Genomic DNA, 21,916 nt, shown 5'->3' with positions numbered 1-21,916 from the left:
ATCTCTTTCATATTTCGACTTCAACATAAACTGAAAACCCTAGCCACCTGATGATGAAGAACGAAGAAAAGATGAGAGTGAGAATTGCGAAGGAGAGATCTGACTTGTGCGACTTGACTGCTGCTGCAATTAAGGCTACTTACAATACACGGAACCCATGCGAAGTCGAGCGATGCATCGACGTGTTGAATCACTTGAAGTCTCTGTCTCTTTCCGTGAAGGATATACGATTGTCTGAATCAATAGTTAAGTTGGAGACTTTGAGAAGTCATAGGAACCCTAGAATCCGTAAGGCAGCCCAAGCCTTGTTTCATTCATGGTTGAAGACATTCTACGCACATGGAAGCGACAACTCTTTCAAAGCTGCTCTTACCAAGGATCGTCTGAAGATGGAGAAGCATGTTCTAACAAGGTGTTCGGAGTTGAAGAAGGAAGACGAACCGGGAACTATGGCTTGTCAAGTCACTGCCTTTACGGTGTTGAAGAATAAAGAAGACGAGAGAACTCTGACGACTGTTGAAGCGGTAGAGAGTAAGACAACGATCAAACTCTCGGAGTTGAATAAGAAAGAAGATCAGAGATCATTAACTCGTGAAACAGAGAAGATTAAAGCAAGGAACAGCTTTTTGGCTTTGAAACAGAAAGAGGATCATAAATCTGAGACTTGTGACGAGAAATATTTTAAGAAAGAGACAAAGACCAATCTAAAACCGCTCAACATGAAGACAAGGCGTGTCTCTTTGGTGGATGTTACAACGAAGAAGCCACATGAAGATGGTTCATTGATAAAGAAGACTAAAACAGAAAAGGAGCTGAAGAAGAAGAAAGTGGATGAGATGGTGAAGTTGTTTGAAGCAGCAAAGAAAGCTGCTGATGTGGCCAACGCTAAGGGAGTACTTTCTGGTAAAGCAGAGGCGTCTCGCTGCATTGACGCTCTCTCGGTATTGATGAAGATCAACATTACTCCAAAACCAAAAGAACCAAGGAGGATGATGGATAAGCTTGAGGGACTTACAAAACATAAAGACCGCATGATTTGCCATGTTGCATCAGCCCTTCTTCACCTTTGGAGACAGAGGATCAGAGAACAAGAACGTAAAAAGTCTGTTACCAAGGCTTCATCAAAGAATATACAAAGACGAGGAAACTTAGTGATGTGAAGAACAAATCAAAGTCTCTTGTGGATTCAAAAGGTTCTGAACCATTTTATTGAGATCGAATATAAGTGTGAGGAAGAGATAAACCCATTTGTAAGCATGGTTGAGTGCTGAGCAAATATAATCACATATTCGTCAAGTCTTTTTTGGTCAATATGGTTTTGTATGCTTTAGGATTATGCAATGCTTATGACTTTATTAAAGTAACTTCTTCTAATTTTTTGTTTGGATCGTACAAGCGTCAGATGTCTTATTTTATTTATATTTGGAGAGAAAAAGGAGTTTTGTGTTGGCTAGACGGAACTTCATCGATTGATTCGTATGTAAGTCATAATTAACACGAGATCCATACATCGTTCAACATGCAAGACAATTTCATCATACAAATTTGGAGGGTTTTTTTCACAATATAATAGAGGTTGTCTATTAGTCAATATAGTAATACACAGTTAAATCTCTATAAAGTAATAATGGTCGAACCCTGAAATTCTATTAATTAGTAAAGATATTAATTTATCGAGAGTTTAAGCTAATTTTATAATTTTTTTAAAAAATTATGTCTGAATAAAACAAATTTCTTTATAATCATTATCTCTCTAGAACCAATTACACATAATAAATAAATACTATGTATAGAAAACAACAAAAACAAAGTTTTGAATGTAGTAAAAATACTAAAAATGAATTTTACTAATAAGTAGATAAGGTCCACTTAAATAGCGGGTATGAAAAATAAATTTAAATTTTACTATTTTAAATTTTATCGATGATATTTGAATTCTAAATAGTAATTCACAAACTTAATATTTAATTTAATAATGTTCTTATTCCATCTAATCACGACCGCTGGATTAATGTCATATGTTAATTGAACATTCACATGAATTTATTAGGTAGGACAATCCTAATTTTATATTTGATGAAATGACCCTCGATCTTCTATCACGATCTCCCATATTAAAATATGTTTATTTGTTAGTACTCTGGATTTTGCACTTTCACTTGGTAGAGAATAAATTATGAGATGCGTTTGCAATTTCACTTATGTCATCTTACTTAGTTTGTATTGTTTTTTCAGCATGGATTTAATATCCGAATTGCATCCGAGTATACTTGACCATATACTAGTTCGATTGCTTCAACGAAATGCTGTTAGAACTTCTGTACTCTCCAAAGCATGAGTAGACAAGTGGAAGAACTTGACAGTTCTATGTTTTGGCGATCAATGTGGTGTTAAAAGAACTGGTGAAACCATCAATGTGGTGTTAAAAGAACTGGGGGAACAAGTTTGGATCTTGGACCTATGTTTTCTCATCGTTGGGGATCTAATACCTTCCAACATCTTCAAGTTCCTTAATCTGACCACTCTCAGATTATCAACTGTTTGCTGGTGCCACCCACATTGGAATCTGTTATATTCAAGAGTGTCAAGAAGAAGACGATGATGTGCCCACAACTCAATGAGATTAAGCAACTAGTTAAACACTGCAAACTGATAGAGTCTCTTAGTATTACTAGTATCGACTTTTTCAATCTGATGACAGAAGATGCTCCGAGTATGAAGGATTTGACTATAAAGGGAAACCCAACCATTTAGCTATTTAGCTTGCTTCCTTGGTGGTCTCCATGAGAAGGTATAACATGTTGAGAGATTCTTGATGTTTTATAATGTTTCTACATTTGTTGAGCTAACTAGTTGATGGGGTTTAAACCTTATAAAGTGTTTATCAAGTAGGCATGTTTGGATTTCATAGATAAAAGTTACAACGTTTAGTGTATGTTTGATTTTGTTCAAGACTCTTGTGTTCATAGTAAGATAGATATTTAATTTGTGTTAGATTCTTGATGTTTGATACATTTTAGCTAATTAATAGGTGAATTTAGTTTTGCAAAAATTTATTTTTTTCTTTCTTAAGAACTAATGCATTCTTAACCATTAGAGGACAATCTTGTTAATATACTCTTTTCCTAATCATAACTTTACCAAAAGCAAAATTTTAATTTTAAAAAATGTTAAGAGCCAAGGTTAACAACCAATTGGAGATGGTCTAAGTCCAAACCAAAGAAAACCTTTGCCGCTTATCGAATTTGTCCCAAATTGGAACTAAACCGAGCAATTCCGGTTTAATTAATGAACCGGCATATCCAGTTTTTCCTAGGGAGGGTTTACGGAGAGGTTTTGGTGGATTCGCCAGAAGCAAAGAGGCAGAATCGGAGAAAATGGCTGCAATTGGCATCGCCTCTAGGTCTGCTACATTCATGAGATCCATCAATAGAACAGCTACTGCACGAAATTTGATCTCATCCAGAGCTAGACCTTCTGTACCAAACCCTAATTTCACTTCCCCGCGCTTCAACACTTCTTCTCGAATCGAAGGTTCTGTTCCCAGGTGAAATTCGTTATCTTTCGATCTAAATCTGCTTAGTTGTTAGATATTTGTGATGCCCTTGATTGAAAGTTTGGATTTTGATTTGAAATCTAAAAAGGTTGCTGCGGCGAGAATTAAGCACACAACAACCATTTCACAGCACCATTGCTGCAGCTTGCCTCGTTTCGAAACTTCCTTCTGATGTCACTTCTCCTGAAGGTAATAATAGCAAAAACCTTGTAAGATTCGTAGAAAAAGATACAAATGTTGCTGTGTTGTGTGTGTGAGCTTCTTTAGGATGTGGTTTAGATCATGTAGACGTAGCGTCTCCTGAACTTGGTTGTGGAAAGATTCATGATTACTACCTACACAGATTGCTCCTTGAGGTTTGGCTTAGATATCTGGAAGGAAGATAAGATTCTTCTAACAACTTTCTATTGTTGATGAAATTGACAGGTAGATTTGCAAACTATCTCAGTCCTATCTAGTACCAGAACCTGAAGTAGATGGGTGGCTTATCATCCCAGAGATCGTTTTGTGCTAAGTTTGATGTTTTCAAGGAAATTCTCAGGTTTTGAAGTTATATCTGTCAACTGTCTTTGCAATCTCTCAGCTTAGATTGAACTTCTCATACATTTTTTTTGGCAGATGTTACTAGTTCCATTTGATATTATTTTTTGGTTTGTATCTTTTTAATCAAATGATGATTCCACCATAGTTATTTTCAGAATGTAAGATATGTTGTCCCGGATTCATCTACTCTTTCTTAACTAGAAAATAAGATCGTTTGCACGGGATGAGACCTTTACGTTTGTACCAATTGAATTATGTTCCATGGCTTTGTTTTTGACTCAAATAACTGAATAAGGGAAGTGATAACTGATAAGTCTCTGCACATCTATGCACTTGCTTGTTATGCAGTATCTGCATAGAGACTCTGGATTACAAACAATCTCCTCGTAGAATTCATATGTCATGAAACATGTGTTCTTGGCTTTATACTGTCCTGTTGTGAAAATAGCTGACTTCGGTACTAGTTTTCTCTGTTAGTTTCCAACGCATGAACGTATTTAGGGTAGAAACTGTGGATTGTGGTCCTTCTGAAGGAAAACCATAAGGACAAAGTATGTTTATTTTTCTCTAATGACTCTTGTGATTGCGTGTATCGTGTCTTTGCGTGTATTGTGTCATTGCGTGTATAGTTTATTTGATCTGCCCAGCCATGAGAAGACGATATGTTCTTGGTGGTTTCATCTCTCTTCAAGTAGGCATGAGTAGAGAGATTTTGTTGATGATTTGTTGAGTGAGACATGAAACCAGCCATATTACCACACAAAACGGTTTTAAGACATGAAAGTGGGTATGTTGTTCATATAGGTTGTTGCAGAAAGTAACAAAACTAGATATACAATGATGATGATTTTTGCAGGCTCTAGTTTTGGTATGAGTCTTCCACAAAATTAATATGGAAGTTTCTTTGGGGACCCAATTTGATACCAAAAACAAGAAGAAACAGTCTTTGTTATGATTATTGAATGGTCATTGTTTTGGCTTTGTTGCCCCCCATGTGGTTTCTATAAAGCACTTCAGTTCGTTTTCCCTTTTTGTTGCCATTTTCTACATACCAAGCCAAAGAAACAGCTTCTCTTCTTCTGTTTCTTTTTTCCACTTTGGCCAAAAAAGAATCGGAGAAACAAATCTTATAGAAACAATTTTTTTTTAGTCTGGAAGTGTTTTAGTTCAATTCCTTGATTGTTTCACACGAAAAGTTTTAGTTTCTGTTTACCTGAAATTTGTTGATTTTTAAAAAGTTTATAACATGTTTGAAAAATAAAACATTTGGTAAAAGAGATGTTTTACCAAATGGTTTATATTTTTTGATGTGAGGAATTTTTACGTGTGATGAAGTAATAGAAACAAAATTGTGCAAGACATAATTGAGAAAGTTAATTTTTTGAGTTATACCAATCTAGAAATTGAAAATAGAGATTATGATAAACATTATAAAGTTATGGAGACATAAACAGGTGTTAATATGTAGAAAAATACCAAAATCTGAATAGTGTAATTTTCATGTGGGTGTGTCTGTTAAGTGCTTCCACCAAACTTCGTGTTTCCGACCTAAATATATTAAAAAGATTTTGATAAAATCACTCTGTAATATATTAATTTTCGTAATGTCAACTTTGTCTCATGAGAAAGTGATTAGCTAACAAACTTTCAACAAACCCTACAAATCTATTTTCTCATATGTAGACATGTCTGACAAATGACAAATCATCAAATTTAATGTTTTCTTAAATCTTACTAAGACACTAGTGCTTTTCATTTTTGTAGTATTTAAATTGACAAATTGGGCTTATTATCATTAACTTCTCCTAATCTCTGAGAGTTAGTTGTACATATACGACTAATGACAACAAAGCAACATATAAGAAATCAAAATCCTCACATTTTTGGTACCTCAAATTCAGCTTATGTAATGTTAAACAAAGTTTTGCTATCCCTAAACGACGCCGTTGATCAAGGCCATGGTTCTCGATCTGAATTCACTTATTATCTCTTAGTTTGATATTAAGTATGTCGTATTTTTCTGACGTAACAATCTCTTGAATGATCTTTAATGTTATTCATTTAGTGTTGAATACATAGTATAGTATTTGTGGGTATTAAAGTGTGTCCAAACTGTTATACAATATGATGGATTTCTATTTACTTTGAAGGAGAGAAAAATGACTCTTAATTAAGAAATTAAGATTAGACTATGTTACCATTTTACTATGCCATACTTAATGATATAACACACACACTTGAACAGTTGAACTATATCCACACTCTTAGATCTTCTCCACCTCTTCATCTAAGTCCTTTCATTTTTAATTTCATCTATGTCCTTCCTTAAATGGACTGAGTACTCTAAAGTCTAAACCATACTCTGAATCCGCCTTAATGTATCATTTAATCCGACTATGAAAGTTCGTCCATTTAACATTCGAGTCGGTTTAACACTTAGGCAAAACTAGAGCTTATTATTCATGACTAAAACGATAACAAGAGTTAAGAACACTTATTTATTCCTCTTTGTTACACGATAATTTCATAAGCGGCTCAATATAACTTAGTAAAATCTTACTCCGGTTTTGCTTTCGTTTTGTAATGTTTTTTCAAATAAAACCGTTTATGCTTCCACTTCTCTCGGCATTCCTTTGGAATCTTACACTCATATGTTTTGTTTTCACCTATACAAAATTTTTAGTGGACTTCGTTGCTATGTAATGTTTTGACCATTTCTCTCACTTTTTGGATTTATGCTTTAAGATAGAAAAGTGAAGTCATCTCTTAGTTCCTACACTTTTTGGAAAGTATGTTCAAAGCAATTATCAAATCACGCCAGTGCAATAACGACGGCAGCAAGCACAAAAACTCTTTAAGTTATATCTTCGCCTCTCAAGGAAATTTTTTTTTTTTTTTTTTTTTTTTTTTTTTTTTTTTTTTTTTTTTTTGCTTTTCATGCCCTCAGGACCTCACTTTACAATTGTAGGGCATAAAAAATGATTCTAACCAAGTAACCATCGATAATGCCGTTCGAACACTTCTCTTTCAAGTTAATCTACCATACACATTTTAGATAACAACTCTTTGCACGAGTGTTCATAATTTAAAATTCTCTTTTTGATATTTTCGTTTCTTTTTTTCTTTCTCAAATTAATTTTCCAAATTATACCTATTTTCATAATAGTATACTCCATTAGTTTCATATTAAGTGTCTTTTTAAAACTCATATTTTGTTTCAACACAAAATAAGTGTTGGTTTGTATTTTTAATGTATATGTTTGTTAAGATTTCCAGTTTTATCCACACTATTTTAATGTATTAATAATTTAATAAGAGATGAAACAAAAAATTTAATTATTTTCTAATATGCGTAGAAAATGCCTTAAACAACATTTTTAGTGAAACAGAGGAAATATATTGGTCTAGCGAATGAGTGTATTCAATATTATACAAACAGTAAATCTACTCTTTAAAATAATTGTTTTTTTTCAAAGGTTCATGTGGAAATTGTTTTCTAGATGTTTTGAGATTTGATCTCAGTTACTTTTTAGATATGATATTAAAACTATACATAATAAACATTGAGCTTCTTTTGTGTCTAACAAAAACCCAGTTACAATGTTTCCCCATAACATGTGCTTACTTTTTCTAATATGAACGAATCTGTGACTACAACTAGATTCTGGTATTAATAACTTACTCAAGAGTTGCAATATGATAGAATGGGAATGCTTGTATATATTGTGGTTCTGAATTTAATGATGGTTCTTTTGTGGGACATTACCCAAAACCCTCACAAGTGGATAGGGGACCTTTTCAATAAAAATGTTTGTACATTGTAGGGTTTGCGGTCGATGTTCCCAATTCATTTCACAATTGTCTTTAATGTTCCTATCCATTTGAGTCTTGTTTTAGCAGCCTTAATGTCATATCCATTTTCCCAAGATATTAACTCTTTCATGTCGACTTTCTAAGAAATTCGAATCACCTTGGACTAAACCGAAAATCACAAACCGAAGACGATTGAGATCATTAACAAACCTTAGATACGTTTTCAGCCGGCTTAACCTACTTGAAATATCCATTTTCCTTCTCTTTTTTTGGTTAAATCAACAAATGTGAGCTTGAATATAAGTAGTAACAACGACACTAACACAAACCTAGTCATTGAACTTAATGTTTGTAGAAATTAACAGAGACTAGATGGAAATTAACCAAACATTATTATTCTGTCACTATTTTAAACATGTTTTCAACTTGTGAAAATATGCCCATCATAGACCCATTCATCTTACTGGATTTTGGTAATTGATGCTGACATTTGGTATTGTTAAAAGAAATCATATATAATGTTGTTGTTATCAGGCAAGCTTTGTTTCATCATCGTTTTACACCAAAGCTTCTTCCCCCTTTTTTAGTTCCCCTAATTATTAATTAGAATGTTATCTTCTACTTATTAAATTAAAATTGGGGCCATGTATGTATGTCTAAATTAATAATATTTAAGTTTGTAAAAAAGTCTTAAACCACTACAATACTACCCAAAATAAAAGGACAGTAGGAGAATAGACTCATGGAATGGAATTGATTTCGACGTACCTTCTAATCACATGCAGCCACATGACATTTCTATTTTGTTTCTCAAGTTTTATGAACCCAATAGCATTGACCTCTCAATTGAATGTAACTTCTCTACAATGCATCTATACCAATTAAATACATTATGTTATGTATATTCACTAAGTTCTTTATGAATTCATAATGTCAAATATATATATATATATACCAAATCATCCTTCTCTTAACTAGGTGTCTAGGTCAACGGCTTGACTTGCCCACATAATCACGTAATTAAAGAACTTTCCCAGCAACGAACTACTCCAAAAACACGACGACATTTGAACAATAGAAAACAATCAAAACATATTGATATAACTACAGTATGGGAAAACGTTTTTATTTTTATTTTATTTTTGATTAAAAGACCTACATGTATTTGTCAGAGACGTGTAGTATGAGTTTAGAAACTTAGAAACAGAAACATGTTGTGAATTGTATAGCACCAAAAAAATAGTGTAATTATAAGTTTTTGTTTTGTTTTTTTTTTGCTTTTTTTTGGGCAAAGTATAATAATAAGTGTAAAATCCTAGTTTCCTATGTTTGACTGAGATGTATAAGAAAATAAATACTGACACATTTTGTTAACAGTCTATTAAGTTATTTGCATAGATTTTCGAGGTCATATTGGCCTTGATTTGCTTTATATGTCACTAAATATGAATATGAATAGTTTGCGATCAGCAATATGATTACACTCAAGAACTTTTTTCCTATATGTGGCCTATTTCAAAAGAAAAAGAAATACCTTATTATTGCACAGATTAGAATCTTAATTATTATAAAATCCAGATCGAACATAAGTTGAAAACATTTTGATTAAATAATCAGAAAGCTCCAAAAGCAAGATACCTATTATTCGGATCTCCATATGTTAGGCTGTCTTTATAAACTTTTACTTTCTTATTTTATTATAACACCAAATAATTATTTTCGCCCAAAACCGATAACGAACGCATAGAAAAGGTTTTAATTGATTAAATTAGTAATTGATAGAAATGGTCATCATTCTTAATTATTAAAGAACCCTCATGTTTCCATCAAAATGTTTAGGATACAATAACTAAAACTCACAAAATGGTTGTCAGTGATTAGTTTCATCATCTCGTTTCGGGATCGAAAAAATGATTTCTACTGTTTAACAAAAATAAATGATTTCTACTGAATGCTTATAAGTTATAATCATTTTGCAAGTTGATACGGTAGTATTTCGATACCAGTGTAACAGTACGGTATTAAAAGAGAAAAAGAAAAAAGAATCTGCAAATATTTTGATTGAACGAATGAATGAAATGCAAAATGTTTCACTTTACATTTTCGCTGTTTCGAGTGGTTTTAACTCTTCTTTTTTATAGTGGATATAATAGAACATATTTTGCGATCTTGGCCATTCCAAAAATCAGGCTATACATGAACATTTATATAAACATATTAGACATCTTTTATGAGTTCTTATAATGGAATTTATGCTCGACAAGAGACATCTAGTGATAATATAATTTTTCTAGGTTGGCTGGATTTTAAATATGTCCAAAGTCCACACCCAAATGTCACGACAAACAAAGCAACCGTGTTCCTTTCTATGTTTATTGGCTTAGTTTGTTTCATTATAGCTATGATAGTATTTATTTATTTTTAAAATTCTGATTATAAAATAGTACTAACGTGTTAATACGAGTTGGATTTTGCTGAGTGTTCGCATAATAGGTTAAGATTAAGAATTTCATCAAAACCGGATCGGATGCAGAACCCCATATATCACTACCAAAAAAAGAATTTTATATCATTTATTTTGAATATTTGTATTACTTATGTCATATAATATATTATCGATGCAATATATAGTTGAATATCATTTCATGGCGGGCGTCAATAGAAGAGATGGAGCTCACTTCGATAAGATAATGTATCTCAAGAATTTAAGAAGGAAAATAGTTTGGTTTGCCTCAAGTTTATTTTCTTAAATTTGTTGTCTTTAAATAATCTCTCGTTCCTTCAATTTTTAAAGCAGACGGTCTCGTTCTTTTGAAATTTTGTTCCCTCTGGATTTGGTAACCCAACTAAAAAGTTTATTCTAAAATTTTATTATTAATGTATAGGTGATAAAAGAGAAGTAATAAATTGGGCTAATTGTTTTGGCTAAAACACTTCTATATCATTTCAAGAGTTTGAATAATCAAAATTTGGAGAAAATCTAGGCCAACACAGGCAAATAAACGAAGTTCCAACATTTGGCGGTTAAGAGAATTTGTACAACCGGCTCACAATTCCTCTCTTAGATCCGATCCGATTTGTTCCGAGACCATTATATCCGGGTTTACTTCTTTTGTTTGTTAACTTCTATGAAGCTTTATTGATTTGCTTTTTTAGTCTATATGGGCACAACATGTCAGTTTATTATCCCAATGAACTCTATCGTATGAGAAGGAGACTCAATCTCAGGTGAGGTGGTATCAATTTATGAACACCAGTAGATCACAATCACAGTCACTTCTCTAGTATCTTGCTTTTAAAATGCCATTTCTACTACCAAAAAAAAAAAAACATGAACCGTATATATATATATATATAATTTCACCTTGGATCCAACCAATTCAAACCTACTTCCAAATAGATTGGATATCTGTTTTATTGGAGTGAATTGGATTAGATTTAAGATATCCCAGTTAAGCAGGTTCATGAAATAATTTAAAAGACAAAAAAAAACATAAACTTGTTCTGTAAAATTTTCTAAGAGTGTAACTCTAATTTCTTGTTATATATTTTTATATTCTTGACATATTCATATATGTAATCCTTCTGATCCAAAATTTTATTAGTAGATTCTGTATACAAACTCCTAATATATCCGATTCTTCAAAACGGATTAAGGATATTTTTAAATAAATATAAGTAAAAACATTTTATTTTTATTTTTGCAACAAGTCTATTATTGGTAGTAGTTTTAGCTGCCTGAAACTTTTTTTTTTTTTTCGTCTATAAATTGTAACTCTCGACTTGACTCCGATGTATGGAACTACAAAAGAAAAAAGAAAAACGTATTCGTAATTACTACATTACGAACCTTCCTTTAATTATATGACGGTTTCTTAAAATATGGATGGTTCAAAACAAATTCTCACTAATTATAACGATTATATTATGTCTATATTAACTGAGAGTTGCTTTGACCATCATTATATTAGAAGAATTCCTCTATCTGTAAATTCAGACATTTTTTCAATCTATATATACACTAATATTTTTCCTAAATTAGTATATGTTTATCATTTTGATCTATATAAAAATCATAAACCTTAAATTCTCTTATAGAAACTTTACAAATGTATCATAAACAATTTTAAGTTAATCAAAAAGTCATATTTGAGTAACACCAAATTTCAATTCCCTTTAGAAATTTATTAATAAAAAATAAAATATTAAAGTACAAAAACTTTTAAAATTAGTTAGCATACAACTATACAATAAAAAAAAATAAAAAAAATATCAACATCAAATTTGTGTCCCCTAGACAATGAAAGCTCAAAACTACTTAAATTCGGCTCCTTTCACCTCCACTCTCTTCTTAGCACACACACAGAGACCTTAATCCATTTCTCTCTCTCCCTCTCTCTCATTAAGAAAAAAAAAGAGAATCAGAGAAGAAATAAAAAGAAAGCAACTCAAATCTTTAACCTACAAAAACCCAGATTTGTTAACTCTCTCATTCTTCTTCTTCTTCTCAACAACATTTGATCTTTTTGATTCTCAAAGTATTCTCAAAGTAAAAGAGAAACACACTTTGTTGTCTCAACAAGCAAGCAAACAAAACCCATCTTGGGAAAATCTCATTTCTTTCCCAAGAAAATCTCATTTTTTCTGTTACAATTTTTTCCTAAGAAAATGAGAGATTTGGTGTCATGTTTCAGTGAGAACTCAATAAACGTGACACATCCCTTATCAATATCATCTTCATCATCATCATGTTCAAAATACAGTACCAACAATGTTTGTATCTCACCATCTCTCATACCATCAATACAAACCTCCATTACAAGCATCTACAGAATCACTTTATCGAAACATCTCATCATCAAAGTCACATGGTGCAATCCACACAACAACAATGGCTTAAGCATCTCTGTTGCATCCGCAGATCAAAACCCTTCAACAACTCTCAAACTCAACACTTCTTCTCGTTTCTTCCGTAAGAAGAAAGGTAACAAATCGGTTGATTCCGATCTCGGTAAAATCGAGGTTTTTTGGGATCTTTCTTCAGCTAAATATGATTCTAACTTGTGTGGTCCTGAACCTATCAATGGCTTCTACGTTATCGTCCTCGTTGATGGTCAAATGGGTCTTCTTCTTGGAGATTCATCTGAAGAAACTCTCCGTAAAAAAGGTTTCTCCGGCGATATCGGTTTCGATTTCTCTCTTGTTTCTCGACAAGAACATTTCACAGGGAACAATACTTTTTACTCGACTAAAGTAAGATTCGTTGAGACAGGAGATTCACATGAAATCGTCATCAGATGTAATAAAGAAACAGAGGGTCTAAAACAGAGCAATCATTACCCTGTTCTCTCTGTTTGTATTGATAAGAAGACGGTGATAAAAGTGAAGAGGCTTCAATGGAATTTCAGAGGGAATCAAACGATTTTCTTGGATGGATTGCTTGTGGATCTGATGTGGGATGTTCATGATTGGTTCTTTAGTAATCAAGGAGCTTGTGGAAGAGCTGTGTTCATGTTTAGGACAAGGAATGGTTTAGACAGCAGCAGGCTTTGGTTAGAAGAGAAGATTGTTAAGAAAGATCAACAAGACAAGCTTGACTTCTCTCTCTTCATTTACGCCTGTAAGACTTGAAAAACATTATAAAAAAAAAACTCAATTTTTTTTTGAGATTTACAAGAAAAAGGTTATTGATTGATTGATTCTGTTTTTAATATTTGAGATATTTTTATGGGGTTTTTTTTTTTTTTGAACTTACAATTTCTTCTTGGGAGGAGTATAGATTTTATTTTCTTTCTTACATTCTTTTTTTTTTTTGGTTGGAGTTGTGATTTAATATTGAGAGATTCCAAAAGATGTGAATTTCTTCATAGGAGTTGTTGTTTTATTTTTATTTTAAATTTGGTTTTCTTACAAATTCAAGAACATTGCCATATCTTAAATTGAAGTCATTTGTTGGGAAAATATTTGTCTCAATGACTCTCTTTCTTGGCAACATTATGATGTTTATTACTATGTAGGCTCATCTACAGATATACGTTTTTTTCTTTCATAAATGTTGAAGTAATTGATGATTATGGTTAAGGAAGAAGAATTGAAGAGTGTGAAATAAGATGAGAATATATTGGGGCATATGTGCACGCCTATAAAGATATGCATGGAGCCTCTTTAAAGTACAAAAGTTAAAAGGTCTAGAATCTACTCATGCTAATTTGTTTTTCCTATTAATCTAACAAAATTTGTGAATGAAGTAAAAATGTAAAATGCTATTTTTTCTTTTGGTTTTAGAATATCAGTATGTGAAAATTTAAGGCATAGTTTATTATGTTTTCAAGTTCCAACTCTAGTTAGGTTATTTTGGTTAGGAATGTATTAGGTGATTAACATCTCGATCATTCAAGGAACAATTTCTTCATGGTTTAGGTGACTACATTGTAAAGTACAAAGTTTTTTCTTTACATTTTTTGTTAAAATTGTTGTAAGAAAATATGTCTAGTAATGGCTAATTTTTAGTTAAGTTGGTTCGGTTAGGCGAGGTTTAGGTGGTGACATCCCATTCAAGCAAATATTTTTTCTAGATTGGTTGATTTGGAGAGTTTTAGGTGATGTAAGTAGTTCAAGCTTTAGTTTTAGAATTTGATTATAGTCAGTCCGAATTTATGTTTTCATATAAGTTTGAGTTTTGATAAATTGGAGTTAACTATTTAATACTATAGAAATTTAGGAGTATTAAAATGATCATTGCATGTAAATATCATACGATTAAGATTAACCATGCCTCTGTATTTAAAGGATATAAGTATTACTATAATACAATAGGATACAAAATAAAGATTCGGTCAACATAACATTACAATATAATTAAAATACTGCTTCGAGTCATTTAAAACTAATCCAGAATTTGAAAGGCTGACAAATTTACCATTGTTTACACATAATAGAAATTTGACTGTTAAACCCATATATAATGAACAAAGCTTTAAGAGAGAGAGATATCGATAGCACGTTTTCACACAACACGATATATAAATTAAAAAACCATGTATGATACAAAATGTAATATGTGCACTATGGGGTGCCTGGACATTCATTACCATTTATTCATTTAAGTCACTAACAACATTTGCATTCCATGAATAATTCAGGTTGCATATTATAAACAAATATATATCTAAACCTTAGAAATATTTCAATTGGATGTTTCATCCATATAACATTAAAGAATGTTTCACATGGTATCACTAATTGCAATTTGATCATGAATTTATAATAATTTATAAAACAAATTTGGTTCATGTCATCCCTCTCCACTTCTATTATATTTTCTCTTAACAAATCTCAAACCAGTTATATTGATAAGCCATTCAGATTTACTTAATTTCGAGCATATACTAAAACAATCATAATGCCTGTTTTACTCTTTCGAGATTTTTATATCGGCAACTTAGTCAAAACAACATAAAGAATTAATAGTTCTACCAAAGAAAACATAAAGAATTTTATAGAATGAACATGATAGCTTGGTGAAGATGTAGTAGGTTTATGGTACCATTTTCGAACTATGCTACAAAAATATTACATTGAGGTAAGGTGATCCACTATAATCCTTATCATACATCCATAGAAACTTATACCAAGTTACCTACCGATGACACCCTCATGTATTTGACCCATTACTCTTTAACAGATTATATATATCTTTCAAGAGTGTATATCTTATTTTGCCAATTTTATTCTAGTAGCTTGTTATACTCTTTGTGATATTATGAAAAGGTTTTAACTCAAATATCATGAACTTCCAAAATCTCCACATATATTTGTGTTTTTTCCCTATATTAGAGCCATTCTTAACATTTGTGACAATAATTTTCAAATAGTGATGATTAGTGAACTTCACCTTACAAATGCATTTGATTGAAGAGGAAATGTCATTAGCCATCATCGCCTTTGCACCCTCGAATGATTCAAGCTTTATGAACCAGTCTTTTGTTAGAGTAATCTGATGTGTACATTGTGAATTTGTGATACATAGTTCTATATGGAAAATCTTGTGTTATACATATCAAATTATTATGTTCTCTTTCTTGAACCCTTTCCAATCCAACATGTTCTCATTTTTACTTGAACTTATATCATTTCTATATTTTGTTTGTTATGTGTACAATCTATCTTGAAATAATCAATGGATTGGCATATTCAACAACCTCGTTTTGATGTCTTTATCCTTGTTATTATTTTTACTTTGAGAACCATATGAGTTTTTTTTTTAAATACACTCTTCATTTCTTTTTTAACTAATGTAAAATTTCTTCCAAAAAAACTTTACAATAAATGGAGCATTTGTTTAAGCGCTTTTAACATATGATTATCGAATGAAAAAATTAGAAACTAGCTTCTTTCTTGTCTTGATACAAGCCAAACCGAAATACAACCTTCGTATCTTCTATCCCATTGCTTTCGTATAGAAGATATCATGTTCCAAACTTTTGAATCTAGTCTTCATACTGTCCTAAAAGCTTTTACGTTTGAAATTAAGTTAGAAAACACAATCAAGTATTACGAGTTTTCTAAACTCAACGCAATCTTAGGTCTTGAAAAATATACTTTTAGGAATTCACTATCAACGTAGTTCAGATAGTTACAAACTAAAGAGAATACGAATTCTCTAACTTAATATATCTTCCATTAATGAAACCAAAGCTTCCCTCTCACCTAAACGTCTCTCCTAAGAAACCCAAACCTCACACTTATTAATCTCCTTAAGAATATCCTCTAGTCAAACATTCTATTTTCTTTCTTATTTTAATTGAAATAAAAAGATAAGAAAAAACTTAAAAGGGAAGGGTGATACATGTGCCACACAGTGTCTGTATTGCTTTCACTCCCTTCATTAGTGGTCCCTTATTGTCTTACAATTTAATTTTCGAATCAAAATCTATCAGCCCTCTCCCCTACTAGTACTTGTATACTCATCCAACAAGTACTCTTTTGCTCTGCAAATATTTATTTCTCCATATACTCCAAACTTCACTGCCAAAGAATCATAACAACTGTCTTCAGTCAAATGATCTCTTACAATATCATAAACAAAGTAGTTGTTTTACAATTTAATCTCTTAGAGTAACAAATTCTAGTAGAATTAAATTGTTTATTAACAATTTTTAATTTTTAATATGGAAATTAAAAATATAGAAAATAGATTTTTTTAAAAAGATAAAGAAAGAATAAGTAACGGTATCTCTGAATAAGAGTAGCATTAAATTTGCTTAAGCTCCTCACATGGCCCTGCATGTGTCCTTTGTAAATGTTAGTGTACCCCATATATATAGGCACACAACCATGTCTTTTATTTTTATCCTTTGAATTTAACAATTTTTTATAATGAAAGGAGAACTTTCCTCGAATACAAATATACAATTATAATTATAGTAATTGGTACAATGCCAAAGTAACATTAATGTGACTATACAATTATTTAGAAATAGTATATTAATTGGTACAATGCCAAAGTGACATTAATGTAACTACGGTTCAGAAGTGACATTTACTCTACATATCCCTCAGTTCTCTTTTGAAAATCTTTAACATCATTTATTTTTCAGTCAGTCGGCCAACACAATTTTTCTATATTATTCTAAAAGTCATAAACCGAATACCAAGTTTACACAAATTAATACAATTAGTAATCTAGTTTTCATTTTGATTCTATAACTCTAGAAGTCATAAACCAAATACCAAGTTTACACAATTAATACAATCAGTAATCTAGTTTCTATTTGATTCGATAACTCTAGAAGTCATAAACTAAATACCAAATTTACACTATATAATAAAATTAGTAATCTAGTTTTTATTTTGATTCTTAAGAAAAAAAATATATATACATTTCACCGTGGTTAAGTAAATACTCAAAATCTATTGATTATATATTTTGAAGGTGTATAAACTCAATGTTTTTTTTTTAATATTTGAAATTACACGAACATATAGATTTTTTAAAAATATCATCCATGCTATATATTAATGCATGGATCTCATGGATTTTTTTATAACCAAAAAAAATTAAACCGTAATCCAAAATAATCTATGAAATTTGTCGAAGATTCGAGTTTTTTTTTTTTTTTTTTTTTCTATTTGAAGGCTAACAGTAATCAATCATAATTAAAATCACACAATAATGGAAAAATCTCTAACCAAGACCCACATCATAAATTTTCAACTACCAGAAAACAAGAAGTTGTTTAATCTTATAATATCTTACATTGATAGTCACCAATAGACTAGACACTGCAATTTTGAGATTGGTCTCAGTCTGGAGACAAAAAATAATTCTTCAAACCTCAGTATGATATATAGACACTAAATGTCGACATATATTGATCATAGATTCATAGAAAGTCTGTAAAATCATGATGTTAGGTTTTACATTATAATCATTTTATGGTCACTTCGAACAAACTTTTATTTATGGTTGAGTCGTTTTGAAGCGGTCAATTTCTAGAGTATACTAATGTGGTAACGTAATTTTGTTGCACATGATTGAGCCCCCGTACGTTTTGTCAAAGTTTATTTATGACTGAGTCATTTTTTAGGAATTTTCTATTGTCAATCATTTGAGATGTAAGTTTCAACTTTCAACGATACATACATAAGTATTATAGTCTCACCAATATTACATACAAATTACAAGATTTGAGATTATAGCAAAGCTAAATATATATTTTAAATGATTTTTAGTTGAAGAGTTTTTAATAAACGAATTACATAAAAGTTTTATAGTGGATTTTACTTCAAATAAAATTGCAATAATTAGGATGAACATTATGCCCTTATGGTTACAATAAAAGTAAACGTATGATACGTGTCTATTAAAGACATATGAAGGATATTAAGGACCATTTTTTCTTCTTTTTTTGGTAGAGACTCTCATATTTTATTTACTTCTCCTTTAATTTATCTCGTGATCTCTTTTTCACTTTACAGCACCATTCCTCCCCTATCTCTTTGGACAACTGTTCCTCTCTTTTTACCTTTTTTGCAACAACCAAAATATTTCTCAATTGTTTCAAAGGTAACTCATGATTTTGTCGATTCTGACACATAATTAAGCAAATGGGCAATAAGTTATTTTGGCTTCAATAGAGTATTATTCTATCAAGAAACTGTTGTGACTGGAAAATTTGGAAATGCAAAAAATCGTTAATGTGTTTTGATGGGATGGGTCCAATCTTTGACATTATAACCTTTTCATGAGCTATTTGAATTCAAATGTCACACTTTGATATATAAATCAATTTACTTCTGCTTCTTGAACTTCTCTGTTTTTGTAAGTTTGGGAGTTTTTGTGTCGAGTGGTTCTCTTACGATGCGTACGGCCTTGTTTGTGATGTTCCCACTCGTGTCTTCCTCTTAGTATCTTGTTTCCACAAGCCTGCTTTCAACAAACATGTTTCAGTATTTAGGGATGACCCATTTGAGTTTTAAGGGAAAATGAGAGATACCTCGCAAACATATTGAGTCCATAGATCTCTTTCAATGGACTTTCCTGAAGTTGGATCCCGACCCGATTCGGTTTCTGTCTCCAGGAAACACCTGATGATCTCTGAAGCAGGTTTAACCACTTGCGCATTCCATGATTCTTCAGATTTGCCTTTAAAGAACAAAAAACACACCAACAAGAGAAATTTTAAAGTTTGTTCTCCAAGTGGCTAGCTATATGGTATTTGCTTGAAACATTGATGAAACACATAATGCATACTTAATATGTACTCTGTTGCATCAATGTAATGAATATTCCAGCCAAAGACCGTTTCTAGCCGACTAACTCTCCTTTTCTGAAACACAACATAAAATTAAAATGTATCAGAACTGATAGGTCAATTCCAAAGTTTGAGAGTAGTGCATTAAGGACTTACTTGACGACGAAGGAGCCTTCTGGTATTTAACTTCACCCTATCAATTGCTTCCTCTAACATAATCCTCAACTTATCATCTTTTGGAAAATTCAGAATCTTCCTCAGATTCTCCTTCATAACCTTATCATCGTTACTTAAGCTTGTTAAATGACCAGCACATGTCTCCGAGAGATGTATTTTCAGGAAATCTTCAAACTCTCTGACACCTATGGATTGCCTTAGGCCTCTAGTATAGTCGGCTCCTGGTTTGTAGATGTCATATACTTCATCAAGTAGTCCAGCATCTACCATAGCATCTACTCTTTGTTCAACATATCTGTCCAGTACTGCAGTTTCAGCGTCCATGCATATCAAACAGTAATCAAAACGAGATGCATTGATGCAGCCCCAGTTCTGCCCTGCCGAAACACATTAGTTAATTAACTTCTCAGAGCAGTTAAGCTTAAGGGTCATCAATACTCTTTAACTTTAACAGATAATGTTCTACCTAAGAGAGATACACACATCTAATTGCATATTTATAAAATGAAATTAAACTCGAGGTTAAGAAGAAAGAATCTACCTCTGCAGTCTTTCCCTGATATAGCTTGCTTGGAAGAACTCCTCTACTAGCATGCAAGCTAAGGTATTGATTAATCTACAAAACATCAAACCAGAGTGAATAAACCAGAAATCGCATGAAATTGTGTAAAGACCAGCGAAGCAACATAAATTCAGGATCATTGTCTATCTACACGGAAGAAAATAGCATATCATAAATCTCACTTTTCTGTGATTATTGGGGTGAATTCTGTTAGCTGCCACAGGATCAAGCTCTTTAAGAAGTTCATAGCCATGGCTCAAATCATCTCTCCCAAAGACAGACTCAACAACCATGTCCTGGTCAACCACTGTCGGCATAAAATTTCTTATTATCCAGTTAAAAGATATCCACAAAGGTGTCAAGTTGATAGAGATCCTAGATACCTGAAGCAACATCTGCACAACACTCCTCGGTATCCTCTGCTGCATCGTCAAGAAGAAATTTACTTACAACAGCCTACATTGAAAACATGAATAAGATAAGATTAACTGCGTTAGCAAGGTAAATTATAAACTGGTCTAACCACAAAACCAACATTGACTAGAGCAGTAACAAGATCACCTGTATATAATAATGTGTTCCTCCAACAAGAACTGGAATGTGATTGCGAGAAACGATCTCCTCAATAAGCTGAAACAAATCAATCACAACTATATCATACCAACCAAACCATCACTTAGAACGTGACTTGTCCATATTACAAAAACCATATGAACACTCATATACCAGTACATAGCAGCTTTAATTTGATTACTTGAAACACTTACATACAACAACAACATCACAATGAACGTAAGATCCTAATCCTAACGTATAGGACTTCAAAATTCTTAAATCTCTCTCTCTCTAACACAATCCTCCAATATGATTATCAGATTCTTAATGGAACACACACAAAAACAAAAACAAAAATTGAAACTTCAAAACAAAAGGAGGTATAAATTTGTACTCACAGGAACAGTGAAGTCTCGAAAATCCCTAGCTGTGAACTCCATATCTGAGCTCACCGTCCCAAGTAAATGATGAGGCACTCCTAAACACAAATTCCCAAAATCACATTAAAAACAAAGCTAATCAATTCCAATTACACTGACACCAAAGTCATCTCTATCTACAATAAATTTACAAGATCAGAACTTCCAAACCTTTTTGTTCATCGACGGTGACTTTATTGGTGAGAACGTCGAGACCAGAGTATATCTGCATTGCGTCGGCGTTAATAATCTCCACCGGAAAGTGAGACGCCAAATCAACGGCAAGCTTTGATTTCCCAGAACCTGTTGGACCCATTATCACAACCACCTTCGCCTTCTTCTTCATCTTCTCTCCCTCGATTCCGCCATTGCTAGGGTTTAACATCATCATCGCCTTCGTCTCTCTCTCTCTCTCTCTCTTCGCCGCACCGATTTATCAATTTTAACCGGAGTAAACAGAGAACAAAAATAGGTCCGGTTTATAACTAAATCGTTTTCAATTCACTTTGGTTTTGGTTTTCTAACCGATACTTGA

At 32.1% G+C, this 21,916-nt stretch overlaps 4 protein-coding genes and 1 long non-coding RNA gene across 6 annotated transcripts; 4 read left to right on the top strand and 1 right to left on the bottom strand.

Moving 5' to 3' along the window:
• Nucleotides 1–53: 53 nt before the first annotated feature.
• Nucleotides 54–1,160, top strand: AT2G27780 (Transcription factor IIS family protein; the record flags this gene model as incomplete). Its single annotated transcript, NM_128338.1, has 1 exon — nt 54–1,160. The coding sequence occupies one exon, from the start codon at nt 54–56 to the stop codon at nt 1,158–1,160; it is 1,107 nt and encodes a 368-aa protein (NP_180346.1).
• A 2,110-nt stretch (nt 1,161–3,270) lies between these two features.
• On the top strand, nt 3,271–4,396 carry AT2G27775 (PPR containing protein). Of its 2 annotated transcripts, NM_128337.3 has the most exons (3): nt 3,271–3,547; nt 3,645–3,745; nt 3,983–4,396. In NM_128337.3, the coding sequence occupies exons 1-3, from the start codon at nt 3,378–3,380 to the stop codon at nt 4,012–4,014; spliced, it is 303 nt and encodes a 100-aa protein (NP_565659.1). In that variant the 5' UTR covers nt 3,271–3,377; the 3' UTR covers nt 4,015–4,396. The 2 variants fall into 2 exon arrangements, with proteins under 2 accessions (NP_565659.1, NP_850107.1); NM_179776.2 differs by having other exon boundaries at nt 3,339–3,547; nt 3,645–4,003.
• Nucleotides 4,397–12,204: 7,808 nt separating this feature from the next.
• AT2G27770 (DUF868 family protein (DUF868)) lies at nt 12,205–14,089 on the top strand. The gene has a single exon (NM_128336.3). It carries the CDS (start codon nt 12,581–12,583, stop codon nt 13,541–13,543), a length of 963 nt encoding a protein of 320 aa, NP_180345.1. The 5' UTR covers nt 12,205–12,580; the 3' UTR covers nt 13,544–14,089.
• Nucleotides 14,090–16,616: 2,527 nt separating this feature from the next.
• On the top strand, nt 16,617–16,876 carry AT2G08210. The gene has a single exon (NR_140298.1). It is a non-coding gene; the product is annotated as an other RNA (long non-coding RNA).
• A 2,146-nt stretch (nt 16,877–19,022) lies between these two features.
• IPT2 (tRNAisopentenyltransferase 2) lies at nt 19,023–21,860 on the bottom strand. Its single transcript, NM_128335.2, has 10 exons — nt 21,553–21,860; nt 21,361–21,440; nt 20,969–21,037; nt 20,791–20,863; nt 20,590–20,714; nt 20,387–20,461; nt 19,825–20,217; nt 19,668–19,743; nt 19,411–19,559; nt 19,023–19,340 (listed from the first exon to the last, which is right to left on the bottom strand). Exons 1-10 carry the CDS (start codon nt 21,770–21,772, stop codon nt 19,200–19,202), a joined length of 1,401 nt encoding a protein of 466 aa, NP_565658.1. The 5' UTR covers nt 21,773–21,860; the 3' UTR covers nt 19,023–19,199.
• Nucleotides 21,861–21,916: the final 56 nt, after the last annotated feature.

Source organism: Arabidopsis thaliana, chromosome 2 (assembly GCF_000001735.4).
Source record: "Arabidopsis thaliana chromosome 2, partial sequence".
Lineage (NCBI taxonomy): Eukaryota > Viridiplantae > Streptophyta > Magnoliopsida > Brassicales > Brassicaceae > Arabidopsis > Arabidopsis thaliana.
This window is presented reverse-complemented; position numbering and strand designations above follow the sequence as displayed.

Bases quoted from the DNA above. Each gene is read 5' to 3' on its own strand.
- IPT2 (NM_128335.2), bottom strand. From the start codon at position 21,772: ATGATGATGTTAAACCCTAGCAATGGCGGAATCGAGGGAGAGAAGATG. The intron at 21,441-21,552 runs GTTTGGAAGTTC...ATTTGTGTTTAG, and splicing joins CACCGTCGATGAACAAAAAG to GAGTGCCTCATCATTTACTT. The intron at 19,560-19,667 runs GTATGCATTATG...TGTTCTTTAAAG, and splicing joins TGCAACAGAGTACATATTAA to GCAAATCTGAAGAATCATGG.
- AT2G27770 (NM_128336.3), top strand. From the start codon at position 12,581: ATGAGAGATTTGGTGTCATGTTTCAGTGAGAACTCAATAAACGTGACA.
- AT2G27775 (NM_179776.2), top strand. From the start codon at position 3,378: ATGGCTGCAATTGGCATCGCCTCTAGGTCTGCTACATTCATGAGATCC. The intron at 3,548-3,644 runs GTGAAATTCGTT...AAATCTAAAAAG, and splicing joins ATCGAAGGTTCTGTTCCCAG to GTTGCTGCGGCGAGAATTAA.